The 20,058-nt window shown below is 40.1% G+C and overlaps 1 protein-coding gene across 3 annotated transcripts in view; it reads right to left on the bottom strand.

Annotated features, from left to right (window-relative positions):
• The window catches only part of atrnl1a (attractin-like 1a), a 319,852-nt gene that overhangs the window by 125,580 nt on the left and 174,214 nt on the right, over window positions 1–20,058 (bottom strand). For all 3 annotated transcript variants that reach the window (XM_067610631.1, XM_067610633.1, XM_067610634.1), the window contains one exon: window positions 10,960–11,021. In XM_067610631.1, the coding sequence (XP_067466732.1) occupies window positions 10,960–11,021 (62 nt within the window). The remainder of the gene's footprint in view (window positions 1–10,959; window positions 11,022–20,058) is intronic.

The following is a 20,058-nucleotide window of genomic DNA, read 5'->3' as shown; positions in this document are numbered from 1 at the left end:
TATTAAAACTAATGGTTGAAGCTACTGCTGATGAATGCAAAAAATACAGCAAAAAACATCAATGTTAACATGTTTTCATACTTATAGTCTCCATGTACTTGTTCTAAAATAAGTTTCTGTAAATAAATCACATTGTAACTGTACTCGGGGTCCAGTGTATCGGCAGGTAACATAATATGAATTTAATGTTTTTCATGCTTTTAGGCTTTGTAGTTGTCCTTAAAAACACTTTCAAGTACAAAAGAGGAGGAGGAGAAAAAAAAATCACATTATACAATCTTGCATCAGTATCTTCACACTAATTTACTGCGCTCCGGCTCCAGTTTCCGGAGAGCAAAGACAACAAAGGAAAGAGAAAATTCTTGGGAAATTTGTGGCAAGATACAAAACCGCGGTGACCACAGGCAGCTGGGGATTTTAGGACAGCAAAGGGCAACGAGAGGTCAACAAGCGACATGATGCTCTCTAACAAAGAACAAGGTCTCGTGTTACACACAGATACACACACACACACACACACACACACACACACACACACACACACACACACACACACACACATACACACAAAGCCTTAAAAGTTCAATGTCTGGAGGGCAAAGTTATCTGGCCAAACACAAAGCTCCTCTCTCAAACAGAACTTCTGACAAGAACTCAAAACAAGCGCGCCCAAAGGCTAAACAACAGGAAGTCCCTGAGAAACTGCTGAGGACAGCAGCTCCGAAAACAATCCCCCTCTTCATCTGTGTGTCAGCGTGATGTGTCCTCCTGTGTCTCTATGTGGGGTTGACTACATCGTAAAGGGTATTAGTTCTGTAATGAGTGTGACATTTTCAAACCCAGACTGCTGAAGATGCTGCAGCCGTGACCTCTTCGGCCCGCGGTCGACCTCTCAGCTGCGCTCGGAGAAATCGCGACCAGGAAATTCCCTCCGGTGATGAGGACGCGATGCTCATGGCTGCTGCTGGATGAAAACCATCTGATTTCGAGATTTCCTACTGGTTTTTCAAGACTTTTTCAAGATTATATGCAGAGTTTTCAACCGACAGACTTTAAAACCAAAGTTTTATTTGGGTGACAGCTGGGTGAAGGCTGTTGCTATTTTAACTGATGATTCAACCCCAAATGACCTTCAAGATAACTTCCCATAATGTCTTCAGGTAGTATTGTAAACAACAAACACATACAGAAGTCAGGAGGAGAGTGTCAGAGTCATTGGCACATAATGTCTTTTTTTTTCCATGAGGTTTTTTAACCCTAACCATAACCCTAACCATAACCCTAATCCTAACCCTAAACCTTACCTGTTGAAGGAGTGCTATTTGCAGAAAAAAATCCCTTAAGAGACTGTCGTCTACAGCTCTACATCAAACATTTCATTGTGGCTATTTCTGCTTGTGCTATTCCTCCCTGCAGTATTTATAACTGACCAAATAGCTCCAGATCTCCGTCATGTAGACCTTATTATTGTAGAACAGCACCGCTAACAAAGCTCTGCTAATTCAGTGATAAACATATTTTCTTTTCCTCTATCTGCTTCACAATGAAAGCCTCAGTGGAAAGCGTTTAATCTGCAGCAGCGGCGACATGGCTCCGATACAGTAAAAGTACAAACAGGAACATGGGAGAAGAAACTAAACTTCAAACCACAAAAGCTTAGAAGCAACAAAGCTGAGAGCACAGAGACTTTTCTCTCTGGTCTCCAGCACAGACACAGAGTTAAGTTTCACGACACACTGCTTGTCTGAGGAGGAGGAGGAGGAAGAGGAGGAGGAGGAGGGGAGTCATCACGGGTTGGCAGCGGTCAGACCTGCCAACAGGGACCGCAGCAGTGCGACCTGCCGCTGCTGTCCCCTGCTGTGAGGCTGTAGTGGAAACACATTTCATTGCAGGTTGACTTGTGTGGCTAAAGTGGACCGACTGTGATTAATGGAAAAAACCTCTATTAGTGCTCAGGATTCTGATGTGATCAGTGTTATTAAAGGGTCAAAATAGCAAAAGTTACACATCATGTTGCAGTGAAACATTTGAACTGCTTTTGTAAAAAATAATTTTCCATTATCTATGTTTAGTTTGATCAAGATTTTATGATTCTCCAGCTGTACTGATCATAAAACAGATATGAAATGATATACAGTATTGCCCTACACTAATTCATTAAATGTGATCTATATTGGCAGGGCTCATATTAGCAATAATTGCCTCATTACAAATATAATTTGACATTGATGTGCAATTCAGAAATTGCAGTATACAGTAAAAACCCGGCGATAAATCTTTTATATGCTGCGTTTTATAACATGTATTAATAATTTTCATTGTAGTTTACAATGAAATTCAAAATGTGTTATCTTACATTTGATGTTGCAGCCATCTTTAACATACCCTGCCTCAGTACATCCAGCTCCTCTCGCTCCTTAAACGAACCCAATTCAAGGAATCATTGCATCATCTATGAAAGGCAGTTGTCCCGGGAAACAGTCAGCTATAATAGGCAGCTAAATGTTTGTCTTTGTATTGACGTAACATCTCTTCAATCCCTGGTTTTGATAAGCGACACAAGACAAATGCACTCAGTAACTCCCCCTGCAATGATTTTTTCCATCCTTCCAAATGTACCTTCTAAAAAACCCCTCAACTGGCTGGGATTCAAATCCAATCAGACCCAAGATTCCCTCCCATTCAGTTTGTATTACCTCAGCTCGCCATTAACGGGCCACAGGGCATGAGCTTAGCCATCTAACCAGTGGAGCAGAGTGGCTAATTGTTGCTATTACCGAAGCATTAGGGAGGAGGAGGAAGGAGGGAGGCTGGAGGAGGAGGAAAGAGGGAGGCTGGGAGTGTCCTGTGGGTTTGTTAACACTCCACTGAGCCTCCTGATAGGTTTAGGTTTAAGACTGTTTAGCCACCTGTAATAGCAACTGAACTGATTAAACGACCAGGGGATGTGGGTAAGAACAAGTGTGAGTGCATGTGAGAGCGTGTACATGGTTGTGTTGTGCTGCTCTTTTAAGCGGTGTGCCTTGTTTTAACCAAAATCACAAAGCACAGTACATATAACACACACTCACACAGATGCAGGAGAACACAGTGAAACATCTGAACCCCAGCGGGCAGAACGAAGAAAATCAATAAGCTATTCGTTGAACATGAGCTACAGATAGCACACGATCGGAAACAGCTTTCCATCTGCACAACCAGCAAATCTACAGTGTAGAGACGAGGCAAACTGAGGCCTCCAGTCACTGCAGAGGTTACCAGTTTCATTTTACTGTAACGTTTCCAACATTTTATTTGTTGGTCACCCTGAGTCTCTCTGTCTTTTTCTGACTACTTTTTTTATTATTTTACTGTTGCATCTCAGAAAATGAGAAGCATGTGAGTGAAGCGGGCTGAACATGGAAATAAATTCTGTCCTATTCTACTCTGAAGGGCTGCCTTTTAAACATCGACAATTTGATTTGTCATTCAGGGAGTCAGTCTCATCATCACCTTCATCGTCTTAAAATTGTATGCCAGTCACCCTGAGTTCAGTCTGGTCTGAGTCTGAGAGCTGCGGCAAAAAACGCTGGATTGTCTCGCAAAAAACATTGAACCTGGGGAAGCTTTTGCAAGGCGCTGCATTGGCCAATCAAGTGCATGCAAGTGCACATTCCTGGCAGATTACTATGGGATATGAACGCCATATTTCTACTGTTTCTACAATCAATGCCTCAAAAGATAAAATTATTGTCCCTTTGATAACTCTCTGAAAAGCTTTCAAACTTCTCCGGTATGGATGTATTATAGGAAGTGGATTCTAAACTCAAAGATGCACTCAAATGAAAATTACTCACCTGGTACATGAGACACAAAAGTTTGAAATCAAATGTATTTGAAATCAAAAGACAAGCTAATAGCACAAATACATTAATTAGAAAGCTGTTTTATCAATTAATAATGATACTGAGCTGCTTTTGATCTTTATATAAAGTCTTCAGTTGATGACTGAGTATTAATATTTACTTTTTGTCTTCTGCTTTTGTTCTTTCTGAGGTTTCTGTTTTTCTTATCTGAGTGGAGGGTGATATATGTTGTACTGCTGAGTAAATACTGCTGAAAAAAATAGGTGATGTTTGTTTCCTATAAATAAACTTGAGTTGACTTGAATTATAATCAATCTGGGTCACATGAAGCTCCAGTTATCACTTTTCCTTGCACCACATGACCACAAAATAGAAATTTAAACAAGTCACAAAGACAGCGGTGTACTCTTGAGGTAAATCTGAAGATGCACTCAAGAAACTAATAATGTTCTTGAAAAAAAAAAAAAAAAAGGTTTGAAATCTTTTGTGTCACTTCATGTGCAAAAAACAAACTTTCAGCACTTATGGAGAAGGAGCGATGGTGAATGGTGAATGGGCTGCATTTATATAGAGCCTTTCTAACCTTCCGATCACTTATAGTGTTTCCACTACATGCCACATTCACCCATTCACACACACACACACACACACACACACACACACTGATCCACACACTAATGGCACAGCCTTCAGGAGCAGTTTGGGGTTCAGTATCTTGCCCGAGGACACTTCGACATGCAGACGGGAGGAGCGGGGGATCAAATCACTCATCTTCCGATTAGTGGACAACCCGCTCGTTTATTTAACAGGGACAGTGCACATTAATAAACATTGCTGTAAATGCGCCAGAGTTAGCAAAAGGCTATTTTTCATCTGTAGTCCCTGGACAGATGTTACAGAGTCACCCTAAAAACAGGATGTGAAAATGAGATTGAGGTCATTTATAAGCATGCGGAACAATTAATAAAATGAAGAAAGAAGAACATATATAATATTAATAAAAAACAGGACATCCTTAAAACATGCAACACAGAGACTCATGATACAAGATATGCAAGACAATAAATACATGTACAGAAAAGTAGATTGAATAAGATCACACTGAGCTGCATTGTTAGACACTAGCTAGAACATGCAAAGCAGAAGCACAGATACAAAAAGCATGCACAGTATGTAAAATACATTAATTAGTCTGACACAATAAAACCACAATAAGACATGCATGCAGGTACATGAAGGCAGACTGGCAGTAGCAAGATAGCAAGATAGCGACAGGTGACAGCAAGGGAAGTTCAGCACAGACAGACTGCAATGTGGAAGTTATAACTTACTTTTGCTATAACTTCCACATCGATCCTGCTCCTCCACATGTGAACGCCTATGAGTTTGCTTTTTTGTATGAATTTAAAGCAAATAAACAACCTCCACAACCAGAGCAATTGTACACAAATAAAAAGAAATTTGAACAAACAGACTAACACCTCCACACAGAGAATCCTGATGGAGGTGAATATTGATAGGGATGGTCTCTTTGAAATGAAGTGGGCGAGCTCGGGGGAGCCTCATGAGCCACTTAACGCTGAGTAGCTTCTCAGCTGTTTCGGGAAAGAGAGAGTGAAAGAGCGGGGGAGAAACTGATTGCTAATCAAGCGAGAGAGAGCTGGGAGTAATTGGACAAAAGCTGAACTGCAGTGTCACCAATTAGCATTTGAGATTGTAGAGAGCGGAGACATAAATGCTGTTTAATTATGGCTATTCTCCTTTTTTTTTCCTCTCCTTCATTTACACGTAAGAAAGAATACATGAGGATGGATGGATGGAGTGAAGGAGAGACAGGGAGAGGAGGGGAAGAGAGTCAAACTTTACAGATGCTTTTTAGAAGGAGGTTTTTACAGCTAATCAGGGAGACTCAGGAAGTGGAATCTTTAAGCAGCTGGGCCAAATATTCTTACAAAAGAAAAGTCAATATTTCATAGAGCCTGATATTGTCCTTTGGGTCATAATAGCATTGTATTTATGCTACAAAATTATGCCATTGTACAACCACACACTAAAATGACAATGGCAGCAATGAAATTATGTCATTAGCTGATCATTTTTAGGGCACCGTTTAATTCTGCAGCCTTTTATCTGCCTTTATATTCTACTTCAGATTTTACTGATGTAATTTGCCATCAAATTGTATCACTATTAGAGCATCACAATAGTCCAGGCAGGCATGAAACAAACCTTCTACAAAATATTTTACTTCTAATTTGCTTTGCCAAATACATTTTGGATTTAATGTAATTGTGTAATTAACTGCTAGAAAAGGTGTCAGGTCACAGTCTTTCCCTATAAGGCAGCCATCATTAGCTCTGCGTGAAAAAGCGCAGGCCTCTCATTCGTTTTGAAAAAAGCAAAAAAAATTGAAGCTGGTTTTTGCTGTTTACCTCGTGATTGTTGTGACGGAAGATAAAACAGTTTCCAGATGTGTAAAATCCTGTGTGTGAGTATTACAAACCACTGTGCAATGTTTTGGCATCTGATAACCCTAACCCTAACCCTAACACCCTGACGCCCTAACCCTAAGACCCTGACGCCCTAACCCCAAGACCCTGACGCCCTAACCCTAAGACCCTGACGCCCTAACCCTAACCCTAATCTGGACTTCCTGGATTGTATTTCATTGTACCTTAAACAAAACGCTGGCACCAACACAGCCCCTTGCATTGTTTTTAATGCAGGACTGTTGGCCTGAATGCAGCCTAAACTAACCCAAGTTCTATGAGTTGCCAACATATAACCATAAAAACATTCATCATGCTGTTGTTGCCAGGAGTGGACATTGTTGGAAACCAGTGAAATGTGCTCTCAGTGAATGTTTTGTAGATTCAGCATAAACATTTACACGTTACGCTGATAAAAGCATAATCTGGATGGGGTTAAGTTTCAATCTAAATGCTGTTTATTTTGCTAGATGGATAAATAGGTCTCCAATCTCTCCTTTCAATCCTTTAACTGCTTTATATATTTGCTGCATATCTTTCCTGTTCTCTTCCCTCCCAGTGCCAGACTGCATCTCATCACTGTGCCTTCTGCCTACAGGCTACCCCTCACTCTCTTGCACACACATAAACACACACACACACACACACACACACACACATACAGAATGGGACTCATGACTCAGGCTCTGTGGCACTTTGGCTCCTGACCTCATCAGCACCAACCCGTTCTCACTTCCTGGGCATCAAATACCAACGCTTTGTCACACTCCTCAGTGTCTGACACTGACGCACAAGGCATCCGTTTGTGTCTGTATGAGACGCACCGGGGCTTTCCGCTAACTCCAATGTAAACTCATCCGCGTCATTATTAGACACTCAGAGCAACTGCTCCGGCCGTTCATTCCTTCCAATATTAACCTGACCGCAGTGCTATAAGACGCTGTGAGCATCAGTCAGCAGGTGGACTGGGAGACCTGCTGCCTGTCTGTGTTATATTCCATCAGGCTATGCTTTTCAATCAGAATATCAAATCATTGACCCGTACATTTTTTTTCCAACTAAGAAATATCGCAGAACTCGGGTCTGTTGTATCACAACCTGAGCTAGAGATGATTAATCACACTTTCATATCATCCTGGCTGGACCATTGTAATTCCCTTCTCACCTGTCTCACCAAGTCATCGCTGAACCATTTACAAAGGGTCCACAATGCTGCTGCAAGGCTGTTAACCAGCAGGACGACTCACACACCCATTTTAAAGTCTACACTGGCTTCCCATCAGGTTTAGGATTCATTTTCTTGTTTTCATGTATAGAGCCCTGCATGGACAGACACCTGAGTACATCAGTGATCTTCTCCATCCCTGTATCACCAGTAGGTCACTTAGGTCTTCTGACCAGGATCTACTGGCTGTGATCGTGCCTTTGAAGTGGTTGTTCCAACACTATGGAGCTCTTCCTTTAGACATATGATCTGCAGTCTCTGTAGAAGCTTTTTAAAAGCAGCTGAAGACCCTGTTACCTATGTTTTGTTTGTAAGTTAACTTTATCTGTGGCTTATACTTTTATTGTTTGTATGTTTTATGGTCTTAATTTTAACTTTTATTCTTGGGAAGCACACGTGAATTTTATTTCTGTGAAAGGTGCTATGCTAAATAAACTTACTATTAAACTTATTATTGAGTAAATATGTTGTAAAACCAAAACTATGAGCTAGCTAAAAAGCTTCATGGAACTGCAGAGTTTGTAATAATTCTCTGTGTGTTTGTCATTTCCAATGACTGTTGTGGATATTTCTGAGTGATGGTCAACACTTCAGTGGAGAGAAGCACACAGGAGGCTTTGATGTCTGAAGGCTGAAGATGTTTATTGAAGTTACTTGATCAAGGAGAACCGTAAACAGTGAACATCCATGTTGGTGTAACTGGGATGCTGTCTCTTCTCGTTCTGTCTCCTGAAAGTCTGAGTGTTAGTCGTTAACCCAAGCAGATCGGCTTACAATATGAAAAATTAGTCTAATTGGTTCACTAGTTTCTAAACAAAGGACTGCACTTTACCTTTGACATCTGAAGTCACGTTGCATTGAGCCTCAGGTCATTGTCAACACATTTTGGCTACACATTCCACCTATCTGTGTTGTCTAGAAGGGTCCTCTCTGGCCTTGGCTTACCATGGCAATGCTGATATACTCTTTATCAGAGAGGTTTCTGCTTTCACCAAAACATCACAGACAGCTGAAGTCTCAAGGAGAGATTAAGGATTACAGTGTGACCTCAAGGCTTCGTTTTGACCCAATTTGTCACTCAATTTGTAACCCCTAAAGATGGAAAATTCCATAACAATGACCACTTTCACATTACTCTCACCAATTCTTATATACTGGCCTCTAAGTAAAAATCGAAAAAACATTTTTTGTTTTCCTTTTAATTGTGCCTTTTTCTATTATAGTAATGCTAATATTACTTGAGTAAAGTACCTGAATACATCTTCCGACACTAAAAACATGCACATTTCATTATATAACAAGGGCAGTAAATAAAAAAACAACAAATAGGGAGAAAAAAAAGTCCTGTAGTTGTAGCACATAACCTTTCTGGTTCAGTGAGGAAGAGAGCAACTCATAAACAGAGCGGTGACTAACACACACACACACACACACACACACACACACACACACACACACACACACACACACACACACACACACACACACACACACACACACACACAGAAACAACACCGAGCTCTCCGGCAAAACTTGACGCTGTCCCCTACTGATGACATCATCCCTGTATGCTGGCCTAAAGGTCGCTGATGTCCGGAAGCCGGCCCTGGGCACATGACACGACTCACTTCCTCACATGGCTGCACAGTAACACTCATGCACACCCACACACACACACACACACACACACACACACACACACAGGAAACCACGTACACATACACACTCACATAGATGAATACACACGGATAAACACACACTTGTTTGGGGTCATAGCTGAGTGGCAGCATTTCGCCTGAAGACAGCAGACTTCATTCCAGACTTCTTCACCAAATCACTCTCTCATTAGATCCACTGTCTGTCTGCATGACTCTGAGCTGTAAGACAAACGTCTCTTACCCAGTCCCAAAAAAAAAAAAAAAAAAAAAAATGGGCCGCTTTGTCTAGCTGTTTGGTCTTTAATGGACTCAGTGTGGGATTTAAATCTTTTCAACTACAATATTTTTAACAGACAGAGAAGTGCACACACACAACAGGACGCTGTCAAATGCAACTGCGGCGGTTTTTCTGCCTTCGGCCACCAAACAGCTGAAGTTGAAAGGGTCATTTCACCCAAATCATAAAATAAAAACTACTTTCATTCTTGAGTTTTTCAAAGTGGGTTTCTATCTTCAGCTGACACGTCTTGTAAATAAACACAAGTTATGTTAACATTCACCAAAAATGCACCAGAAGTGTGTATCCTTGAGATCCAACAAAGGTGTCGGCTGCATTTCCTTCCCCATAAAAAATGTGCAAAGCCAATTTTTAAAAACATTTTAAATCTGGCATTGTTTACACCAATGTTTGCTTGCAAGCGGTCTTCTTTTTCACTGCGTTTGTTTGCGTGTTACCGCCACCAGCTGTCAATCAGTGGAACAGTGTAAAACCAACAACAGCACAATTCAAACAAAACAGGGACCCACTCATAAAAACACTGCTCCATAGTATTACTAATGGTCAAAAACTCCACAGAGTAACTCTTTAAAGGACGGGTTCACATTTCTTCAAGGCAAAGCAACAGTCAGGTGACCATACGGACACTGTGGTACCTTAATAGTCAGTGTGAAGAGGAGGAATGATGACTGCAAGCAAAATCAGTTTCAGAGCTCATATAAGCACCGGATTATTGTTTTGAGACAAACTTGAAAAATTGTGACCCTATCCTGGGCTACATTAGGTTTGTTTGGATATAATCTTTATACAGTCTTTGGCATTATTATTTGGGGACATTTAAATATACAGTATGACAAAAATACTTTCATTATAAATGTAGATCAATTGCTGATGGTGGCTTAATGTTTGGGAGAATAGGTACATAGGGTAATTTAGAGTATTAGTTTCAACATTTCTAATTTAGTCAGATAGAATTCATAATTTAGACTTCTGGGTAATTTCAATAAGTGTTTGTGAAGAAGGTCCTAACAACATATTCAGAATTGAAAGAAGAGAGATGAGAAATGCTGTCAAAACAACTGTAGCATCTGAAAAACCCTCACTAACCAAATTTAGATCTTTTTTCATCTATATGTCACTATATCTTTTGGCCTGAATTTCACTAAAGGATTGCTTACTTAGAGGTGGTCGATTTGGTTTTTTTAGAAGCTAAAATTGTCCTTTTTAAATCCTTACTTTCTCAGTACAACACAACTCACACCTGAGAGTTGGCCCACACTTCTTGTTGCTGTTGAGCAGATGCAGAAGATTGCCAGAGCTGTTGGAGTTAAGTGTCCTGCCTGTGGGTGCTGCCACCTACTGTAAAACAATGAGTTCAGGTTGTGGCCCGGTTGTGCAAAAGTGCCTCTGGGAACTGAGCCACTGAGCAGCAAAACCCTGAGAGGAGACAGTCAAGAAAACTTACCTGAAGAAGGTGACGAAGAACTGCACCAGGTCCATGATGCTGTTGTGCTGAGAGAAAGCAATCTGTTGGAAAAGGGAAAAAAAGACAGTGTAAGAAAAAAATCTATGATCCGAATGTAAATTTTATTCAAAACTCTCACTTTTAAAATGTTTTTTTAAGATGTTGATTATCATTTTATGTGTGCATATGCATGAATAAGTAGCAGTGCTCTATTCTTTTTTTTTATTATCTAGACAAAAAAAAACAAAATCACTTATCACAATTACATAAAATTCAAGCAAAGTTAGAAAACCTCGAGTTCCTTCCGACCTAAATAACAAAAATAAATTTGAAAATTTTATGCCTGACGAATAAAACGACTAATTATCTCAGTCTATGTAGTCAATTATGTAACTCCAATACTGAAAAGTAGAAGATTATACATGTAAAACACAATTAAAATAGATCAGGTCAGTGGTAGATGAGGAATGGTTTTGAATGAACATGTCTGTATTTTTGCACAAAGCAACCGAAACACTGTGACTATACATTCCAGCACATTCAGCGAGGCCTTACATAAGCTCTCCTTCCCCAAAACATGCGTTACAGCGCATCATGTGAAACTGATGCAATAACTGTGGATGAACATCTTTATTACCTGAGGCCAATGTTCAGACCTCTTACATAAGGCCAACAATTTTATTTCTGCCAAACACATTCTCACATGTTCTCTATCTCCTTCTCTAACACACACACAAAGAATACAATACGAGCCACCGTCATATGGTTTGTAGGGTTATTATAAGATTAGCTTGTGAGAAAAAGGCTTCTGGCCTTTTGTGCTCTCCGGTATTCTGCAGCACTTTGTCCAATTGAACTCCGACAAAACTGCAGCACCACTAAATCCACTGACTGCACCATCCATCATCGTGTTTTGTGTGCTGGGACGGTGCTGCTTCTGTGGCCCTCTGCTGTCCTGAGCCACAGATCTTATACATGGACTCAGTAATCCTGCGGGATAATCTAAAGGGTCAGTTCACCCAATTTACACCATATTGTTCTACTTACTTCCTTACTTATAATTAATACTTCTGTTTTAAGTGCTGAGATTTTGAGGTATCTGCCTCTGCCGCCCCAGAACAATGGAGGTGAATGGATTTTTTGGGATTTGTGCAAAAATTTTAACAGAATGTCCAGAAAATCTGCAAAAGAAAAGGTGAAGGTGCGTTTCTATCTGCTGCTATTATGCAAATATTACAAACCACTACAGAAGAAGAGGGTGCAACAACATTACATACTTGTAAGAGCATCAGTCAGACCTTGGATGTTGGAAAACCGTGTGGAAAACACGCTGGAAATATGGTATTTATGTTTTATGTATTAATTTGAGGAACGTCTCGTCATTGGTCCACACAAATCCGATGAGTTCATCTGCTGCAATTTCTCTTCATCTCTTTAGTGGAGCAAAAGTTTGAGTAACATGCTTTCCACCTCAGCCTGGTGAAAACCTTTATACAATAGCAAAATATGTGTTTTTATGTGCATTAATGATTTTTTTTCCTGTGTTCAAACCATGTGCGTTATACTGTATGCTGCAGTATTACAGATATTTCAATTTGTTTCATCAGCATACACACCCACACAACATGCTCATTCCTATCACCGTAAAACTTTTCCCTCACCTCTCACCTCATCTCATCCCTCAGAGTATTAACCCTGCGCTCCGTCTTCATCGACATCCATGTGTGTTTTCTGTATGTGCGCTCCTGTTTTTTTCTGTGTGTGTCTCAGAGTGTGTGAGATGCACCCTGCTGCTCCAGAGCAAAGTTTTTGGCCCTCAGCTATGAAAACTCCTGAAAAGCTATTGTTGTCCATGTTCAAACTCACTCATGTTAAGAGGATTATTTAACACAGACATAATTGATTTTCCATTCACTTTTCTGCCCTGTAGGAACAAAACAGAGCAGAGTTTACTGTTGGAAGTATCGCGGAGACACACAAAGCACATCAAGGTACTTCTAGGACACGGTTGAAACTAGCATTCAGGTGTGGGACCGTAACCGACAGCGAAACAAATTAAGAGACCTGGGATGGTTCATTTTATTTAAAAATACCATTAAAAAATAATCAGATATTGCAAGGGCAAAATTCATGCAGCCACTCTAGTGATTCCTGATAACACTACCTCCACTGCATATTTCAACAAAAAAGCTGGCAGGAGTCAATGTCACTGCTTTAGCTGGTCCTAGTGGTTGGTTGTAGGTTGCATTGGTTGTTTTAATTGAGGAAAAACTCAATTGTAACACATTGTCATGTAGCCTCAAGGTAGTCAAACCCATGATGATGCCGCCAGTGGCTTACAAGAAGGTCCTTCCTGTGTGGAGTTTGCATGTTCTCCCTGTATTTGTGTGGCTTTTCGCCAGGTGCTCTGGTTTCCTCCCACCATCATAGACGTGTATGTTAGGTGTTAGTGCTCCTGTCAGTGCCCTCTAACAAATGGCACTGGCAAAAAGAACTGGAGTCGCTCCCCCAGACGCTGCATTGCTGCTGCGCGTTGCTCCAAGTGTATAAGATGGGTCAAATGCGGAGGACCAACTTTGTTTCAATGTATGAGAGCGCTGAGAGTCTTAGTCGTACACCGGTGTTGACAGTGCACAGGGAAAATGGGAAAACAAATAATCACATGACCAAATTAAAATTGTCCAAGACTGCGTTGAATTGCAGAGGGACATTTTCTTGGTGTATTCATGTTGAAGTTGTGATGGTCAGGTTGCCATATTAATCCTTTAATGTCGACTAAATGTAATAATAAGCAACCATTTAGTCTTCAAAACCTAAACAGCAAAATACATCTTCTTCTTGAAACTACACATATGACTGTCCCTTAAACAACTCATCTGAGTGTTTTCTGATGTGACACGTATGTGGTTAAAACGTGGGTTGGTTTCGGTTTGGGTTAAGTTTAGGAAAACATTATAATCATGCTTACAAGAAACCAATGTTAACTGTTATTACAAAACAGAACCAAACCATAGTCTCCTGTGTCAAAGTTGCACGCTTTGTTGACCAAACCAGCTACTCCCACCTCCTCTTCCTCTTCCTAAGAACACAACAATGACACAACATTTCTACTTTTGGGACTTTGTGAGGGCAATAATTACTCACATGACTGCAAGATGTTGCTTGTCTGGAAAGTAGGATTGCAACTGATGCAACTAACTTCATCATTTTGTCTATAAAATGTCAGAAAATAGTGGAAAATGCCCATTATAACATCTTAGAGCACAAGATAAAATCTTCAGATGTCTTATTTTGTCCGATTAACAGTCCAAAACCCAAAGATAATCAGTTGACTGTCACGTCTGTCATGTTATGACACATAAAAGCTTCAAATCCTCACATTTAAGAAGCTACAACTTGCAAATGTTGACATTTTCTCTTAAAAAGGACAAATTATCATTTAATTAACCAAATAGTTGTCGATTAATCTTCTTTAGATTCACTTATTGATTAATTGACCGATCCTTGCAGCTCTACTGGAAAACATTAACATATGTGGTTTTAAGCATTTTATATTAGTACTTTTGGACAATAGTATACTTATTTCAAATTAAGAGATATTTCTGTAAAATAACATAAATAGCAGAACTTAATGAGGCTTTACCAGCTAAATAAAGGCTGAGAAAAAAAAAAAGTAAAATAAAAAGTTATGTACAGTTATTTTCATAATGAAAACTGCACAGCTTGTTTGTAATCTGCAGCGTGTTAGAACAGACAAGTGTTAACCAGAAGCCAGACACTGGATGACATTGGGTGTGAGGATGAGGACATCTGCTGTAATAGTGCGTTGTTTACTTGGCGTTCACATTTAAAACAAAGACTTGACGTTGACGGAAAAGTTCAGGGTCTAAATGCGTTGAACGCTGCTAAATGCAGCCTTTCAACCCGCTATTTAACTTCAGAAGTCTTCAAGTGTTTCTCAGCTGTTTCATTTGAAATCAACCCTGTCAGGCAACCCAGCGCTCTTATTCATCTTCATTTTTTTACATTAAGTGGTGAGTTGTCTGATGTTTCATTTTAATTGGCTTTAAAAAGGTCTTTCAAGGTCTTTATGAAACTTTAAGACAATGTGAAATTGGTCTAGGCCTGAGGCCATTGGTGTGCAAATTAGTATGTGATATCTGATCCTCCTGACATGGGGGACTGTCAAAGATCTGTTTTAAAATCAGCAAAACCCCTGAGCAGTACTGCAGCTAACAAGGGCTATAAAATATAAAAACACTGATCACAGGCATCACAGTACATTTGACAGCAATATATTTCAAGCATGTTCAACATGGGGATACCTTTAAATGGCCCTAATAGCCGGAAAGGCTGTGTCTTTGTCTTTGGTGAATCCTCTGAGACTACTTGGGAGGGGGGGAAGAGAGAAAGAAATGGGGCAGAATGGGCTTAAGAGGTTTACCAGCATTTGTGCAGCAGGTAAAATGGCCTGACAGTGAAAAACCTGCAGGAAAAGCTGATTTCAGTCCAGAGGGACACCGCATTAATACAGGCATCAGGGAGAAAAAAGCCTGGCTTTGCATTCAGGCTTCCAATGCAGCAATTTACATCATTACCTCCTGACAATATAAACAGTTATTATGAATGTACTCACATGCACCGACACGGAAACAGAGACAAATACATACATACAACTATTCACACAACTAACTAATACTGAACACAGTAAATGAGCTCATACTCTATACTATATTCTTCCTAATCTCTCACACACACACACTTTCCAGTCCCACACAAACTCCAGTCTGTACGGCCATCATTTCAATTTACAACAACTGCAGTCGTTAAACACAACTATAATCAATAAGCTGTTTAAACCACACCCTTCTCTTCCTGACCCAGACCACTGCAGAGCAGCAAACACACAAGTCTGACGAACCTACAAAACACACACACACACACACACGATGCAGACCTAATCTACACATGCTGGGGATGTTAACACTACATTGTGCAACTTAAAGCACTTATATAACGTTCAATTCCTAGACTGAGGTCATGTCTGAGAGTGCAAAACAAAGCCAATTCTGTCTGGTTTTTATTTTTATGCAAGTTAGTTGTTAGTTAGCGATGGTAGAGAGATGATAGGATAAAAGAGGAGAGAGAGAGAGATCTGCTGCTAGAATCGAACCAAATATGTTGCCGTTACGTGTCATTCGTCTTTACCAGGAAGCTACCAGGGAGCAACCACAACTGATGGATTTAAACAGAAGATTTTGCACAGGGATTAACTGTTGCTGTTGCATTTCCATGTAGAAGTCTGCAAATTGCACCATTGGGAAAAGAGCTGATGACATAAGATAATATTATAAGCCCGTGCAGGCAAAAACTGTTTACTTCAAGGGCGCACCAACACACAGGATAGGATAAAATTTAAATATACACTTAGTAGCCAGTTTACTAGATACACCTAGCTAAAACAATGCACTCAAATATAACAGCCCTGTTTTAAATCTTACCATCATGAAGGTTATAACATTTGGATTTTGTTGAAACAGTTATGGTCGTTTTGGAGGCTGTAGTTTTTGGTGCTGTTGAATTGAGGCCTTTCTAATATTTAGTCTATTAGTCTCATTGTGTGCATGATTAACTAGCAACTGAGCAACTGTTACCAATAAAATTAAATAGTCTCTATCTCTCTCCATATATAGTCAGTCATCACTGAACTCATGGCTGTCTGGTGTGATTGCAATCTGTGCAGATTCAGTGTTCCTCCAAGTTTGCATCGGACTCTTATAACATTGTTGGGCTCACAGTGGACAGCCCGCCAATATACGTCCACTAAAAGTGTTAGTTTTTACCACTGACAGGCTCAAATTGTTATAATAAGTGTCTGACAACATTATGGAAAGAACCATACAGAGAAATAAAACATGTTTTGCTTGATCCGGTCTGTTTGTTAATGTGTCTAAGCAAGTCTCGCTCAAGGAGAAGTCTCGTTCTGAAACCTCACGAGTTGTCGAAATCAGCTAAATATTCAGCCGTAACTTTGAAAATCTTTGAGATAACACTAAGCTACGTTTTCTCTACTCCAACACAACAAACCTCTCCAGGCACTCCTCTCTCCAGCTCTGACATGGCTAAATATTTAGCTGATTTCAACAACTCAACTCTCACAAGATTTAAGAATGAGACTTGAGCAAGACTTGCTTAGACACAGGCAGCACTATTGCCCCGTTGGATTACATTGCAGCCCGTTTCGCAGCTGCCGGCTGCAGCACCTCGCTCAATACTGGACCAGTTTCAAAAATGGTTGTCCCCATTAGTCACTTAGACACAAAAAGATGGGAATACAGGTTGAAAAATACCAAAGTTTCCCAATAAGATTTTCACATTTGTACTTTTCTTTTCAAGATCTTACCCTACATATAGCATATTTGTCTATTTGTTGTTTGCGTTAGATTAGGCCTACTTTCATTATCGGTCATGTTGTGTTAAATTGTACATGTGGGTAAGAGGTACTTGTTAATCTACAATAATATCAGAGAACATCTTAAGTTATGTTTTCCAGAAACACCTTGTAAGTTTAAGAAAGTTCGTAAGATTTTACAATCATCTTCACTTTTAGATGCTTTTGGGTCTCAGATCAATAAGCTGCACAACTTCTCAGCCTTACATGCACCTAAACACAACGGAGATGATTGAAATATTATCCTTCTGTATATTCACCTCTAATATTGAAACGACAGATTAACACTGCTAATGTAATTAACTCCAAGTGCAAAGTGGAGATTGGAGCTTCTGCTACACGGTGTGATGACTGTAACCGCTGAGTGCTCGAAGAAGCAACGATACAAAAGGCAGCTACAGAAAATACTGCAGGGAGGAAGGAGTCAGAACATTACAGCAGATACAGCATAAATACCGAAATAATACACATTATGGCACAAACACAGAAACAACAGTTGTCTTCCTTTTCTATAGAAAGTAATTGCTTGGAGATCAGGGGTCAACTGACTGTTCAAGGGAATTTTTTTTTTTTAATCTCAAGGCTATAACTGCAATTACCAGAGGAGAGAGTGTGAGAGGAGAAAAGCGGGAGGCTAAGGTAGGAGACAAAGGTAAAAGATGAGGAGAACAGGAATGACGTAAAGAGGACTCCAAGGACCTCTGTTCTACAGACCGGTCATTACTGAAGGTTCATGCTGGGCCCTCTGGGGACGAGCTGAGGAGCTGTGACAGCAGTGGGCTGCCTTTTATTTCCCTAACCCTGAACCAAGGGCTGCTTGTTAAAACCAAGAATGAAAGAAAGTGTTAATCAATAAGTGAGGGGAAAACAAAAGGGCGAGAAGGGATGGAGAAAAAAAAACAAAAAAACAGAGAGAAATGGAAATAAAAAGCAGAGAGAGTGCGGAGGGGTGAAGGAGATGGGAAGGAGGAGAGAGAGCACCAGGTATAAGATGAATGGAGGGAACAGACGAGGGAAGAGAGGGAACACAGACACACGGAGATGATGGCAGGAGGAGGACGATGGGGGTAAAAGATAAAGCAGCAGGAATTCATTCATTTTCTCTTCTCATTTAATCCTCATCAGCGCTGCAGGGACAACAGAGAGACACTCACTCATACCTGCAGCACTTTAAAGAACAGTGTTGACACCAAACAGCAACTAGACTGGAGGCTAAAGCTGATTGTGGAAGTAAAGCTCAACACCATAGACGGCTGCTAGATGCTCCAACTGACTCAGTGTCATTATGGTCTCAATCTCTGAATTCAGGCCCTTTAATAAGTGTGCTGGTGCTCATTTTTTAAATTGTTGCTCCGTTAATAAGATTTGAAGACTTATAGCAGCTTTGATGTCTGCTGTGTGGGTGTTGATTGACAGCTGTGATTGACAGTTGGCTCACCTGCTGCTCTTCTCGGCTCCGGGACTCACACTGAGTCGGACTATTGTCGCAATATTTCAATAAGTTTAATGTTACTTGATTATGATACCTGTCATGCTAGCACAATTTAGCTAAAGTAGCTAACATTAGCCCAAGTTTGCAGGGCTGGGTGTTCCCAGTAAGCTAGCAAATGGAAACCAATGGGTGATGTCACTTTATATACAGTCTGTGGTTTACACATACAGGGTAAGGGCCGGGTTATGCTAGAGAAGAATAGTTTGTATCATGTGTTGTCCAACCACGCCACGTTTTATTTATTAGCAGATTGACTGTCCAAGCAGTTCTAATGAAGCATATTGGCGGCTTAAAAGCAGTAGACTCTCTCTTGACTCTCACAACCCTGAAGCTGAAGTACGTGTTAATTGTTAAGCATGTAATTTAAATACTCAGCTCTGATTTGGAAGTTATTCTCTCATATTACCACCATGCTGGTGCACAATGAAGTAGTTAACTTGTCTTGAGATGTGTTTCCATGTATTATTTTTCTTATTCTGGATCATGACAATCAGCTTTTCCACCACTTTGTTTAAAAAAGTCTTATGCTTTTTTTATTTTCTGTCTGCTTTACTGTTTTTGGTCTGACTGTACAGAGGCTGGGAGGTGTCAAGCTTGGAAAACTAAATCAGTAATGTGTGGCTTCAAATTGAAAATCAGTCCCTCATTATTAGTCCCAAACTAATTTATGTGATCAACATACATATTTCATTGCCTACATTTAGTCATTAATATTTGCCCTGGAAATTTTTTGAAAATTGTGCTATCCAAGTATTTACTTTGCCCCCTTCTCTCTTTTCTCTTGTGGAACGTACTATAGAAATACACCTTTATTCAAGGACTTTAAAGATTACAAACACAACCTTGTGTTCAACATCCAAAACCTGAAGAATATCCAAATATTTTAGTACAAGATCAAAAAATATAAAAACCGAGCGGTCAAAAGTAAAAGCAGAAAGGCAAAGAAAATACATTTTATTGGAGCTTATGTACAGTATTCACACTCTAATCCTACAATACATAAAGATGTTTAGAGCACACGTTCAGCATGTAAACAACTGTGAATTTTCCAGGGACTGAAATGTGTTTACCACACATTCTTCAGTTATTTGCATATTCATGAGGACCTAATGACCAAAGTGAGGCAGTTGCCAAGTGCCGCCTCCACCTACATGCT

Source organism: Thunnus thynnus, chromosome 14 (assembly GCF_963924715.1).
Source record: "Thunnus thynnus chromosome 14, fThuThy2.1, whole genome shotgun sequence".
Lineage (NCBI taxonomy): Eukaryota > Metazoa > Chordata > Actinopteri > Scombriformes > Scombridae > Thunnus > Thunnus thynnus.
This window is presented reverse-complemented; position numbering and strand designations above follow the sequence as displayed.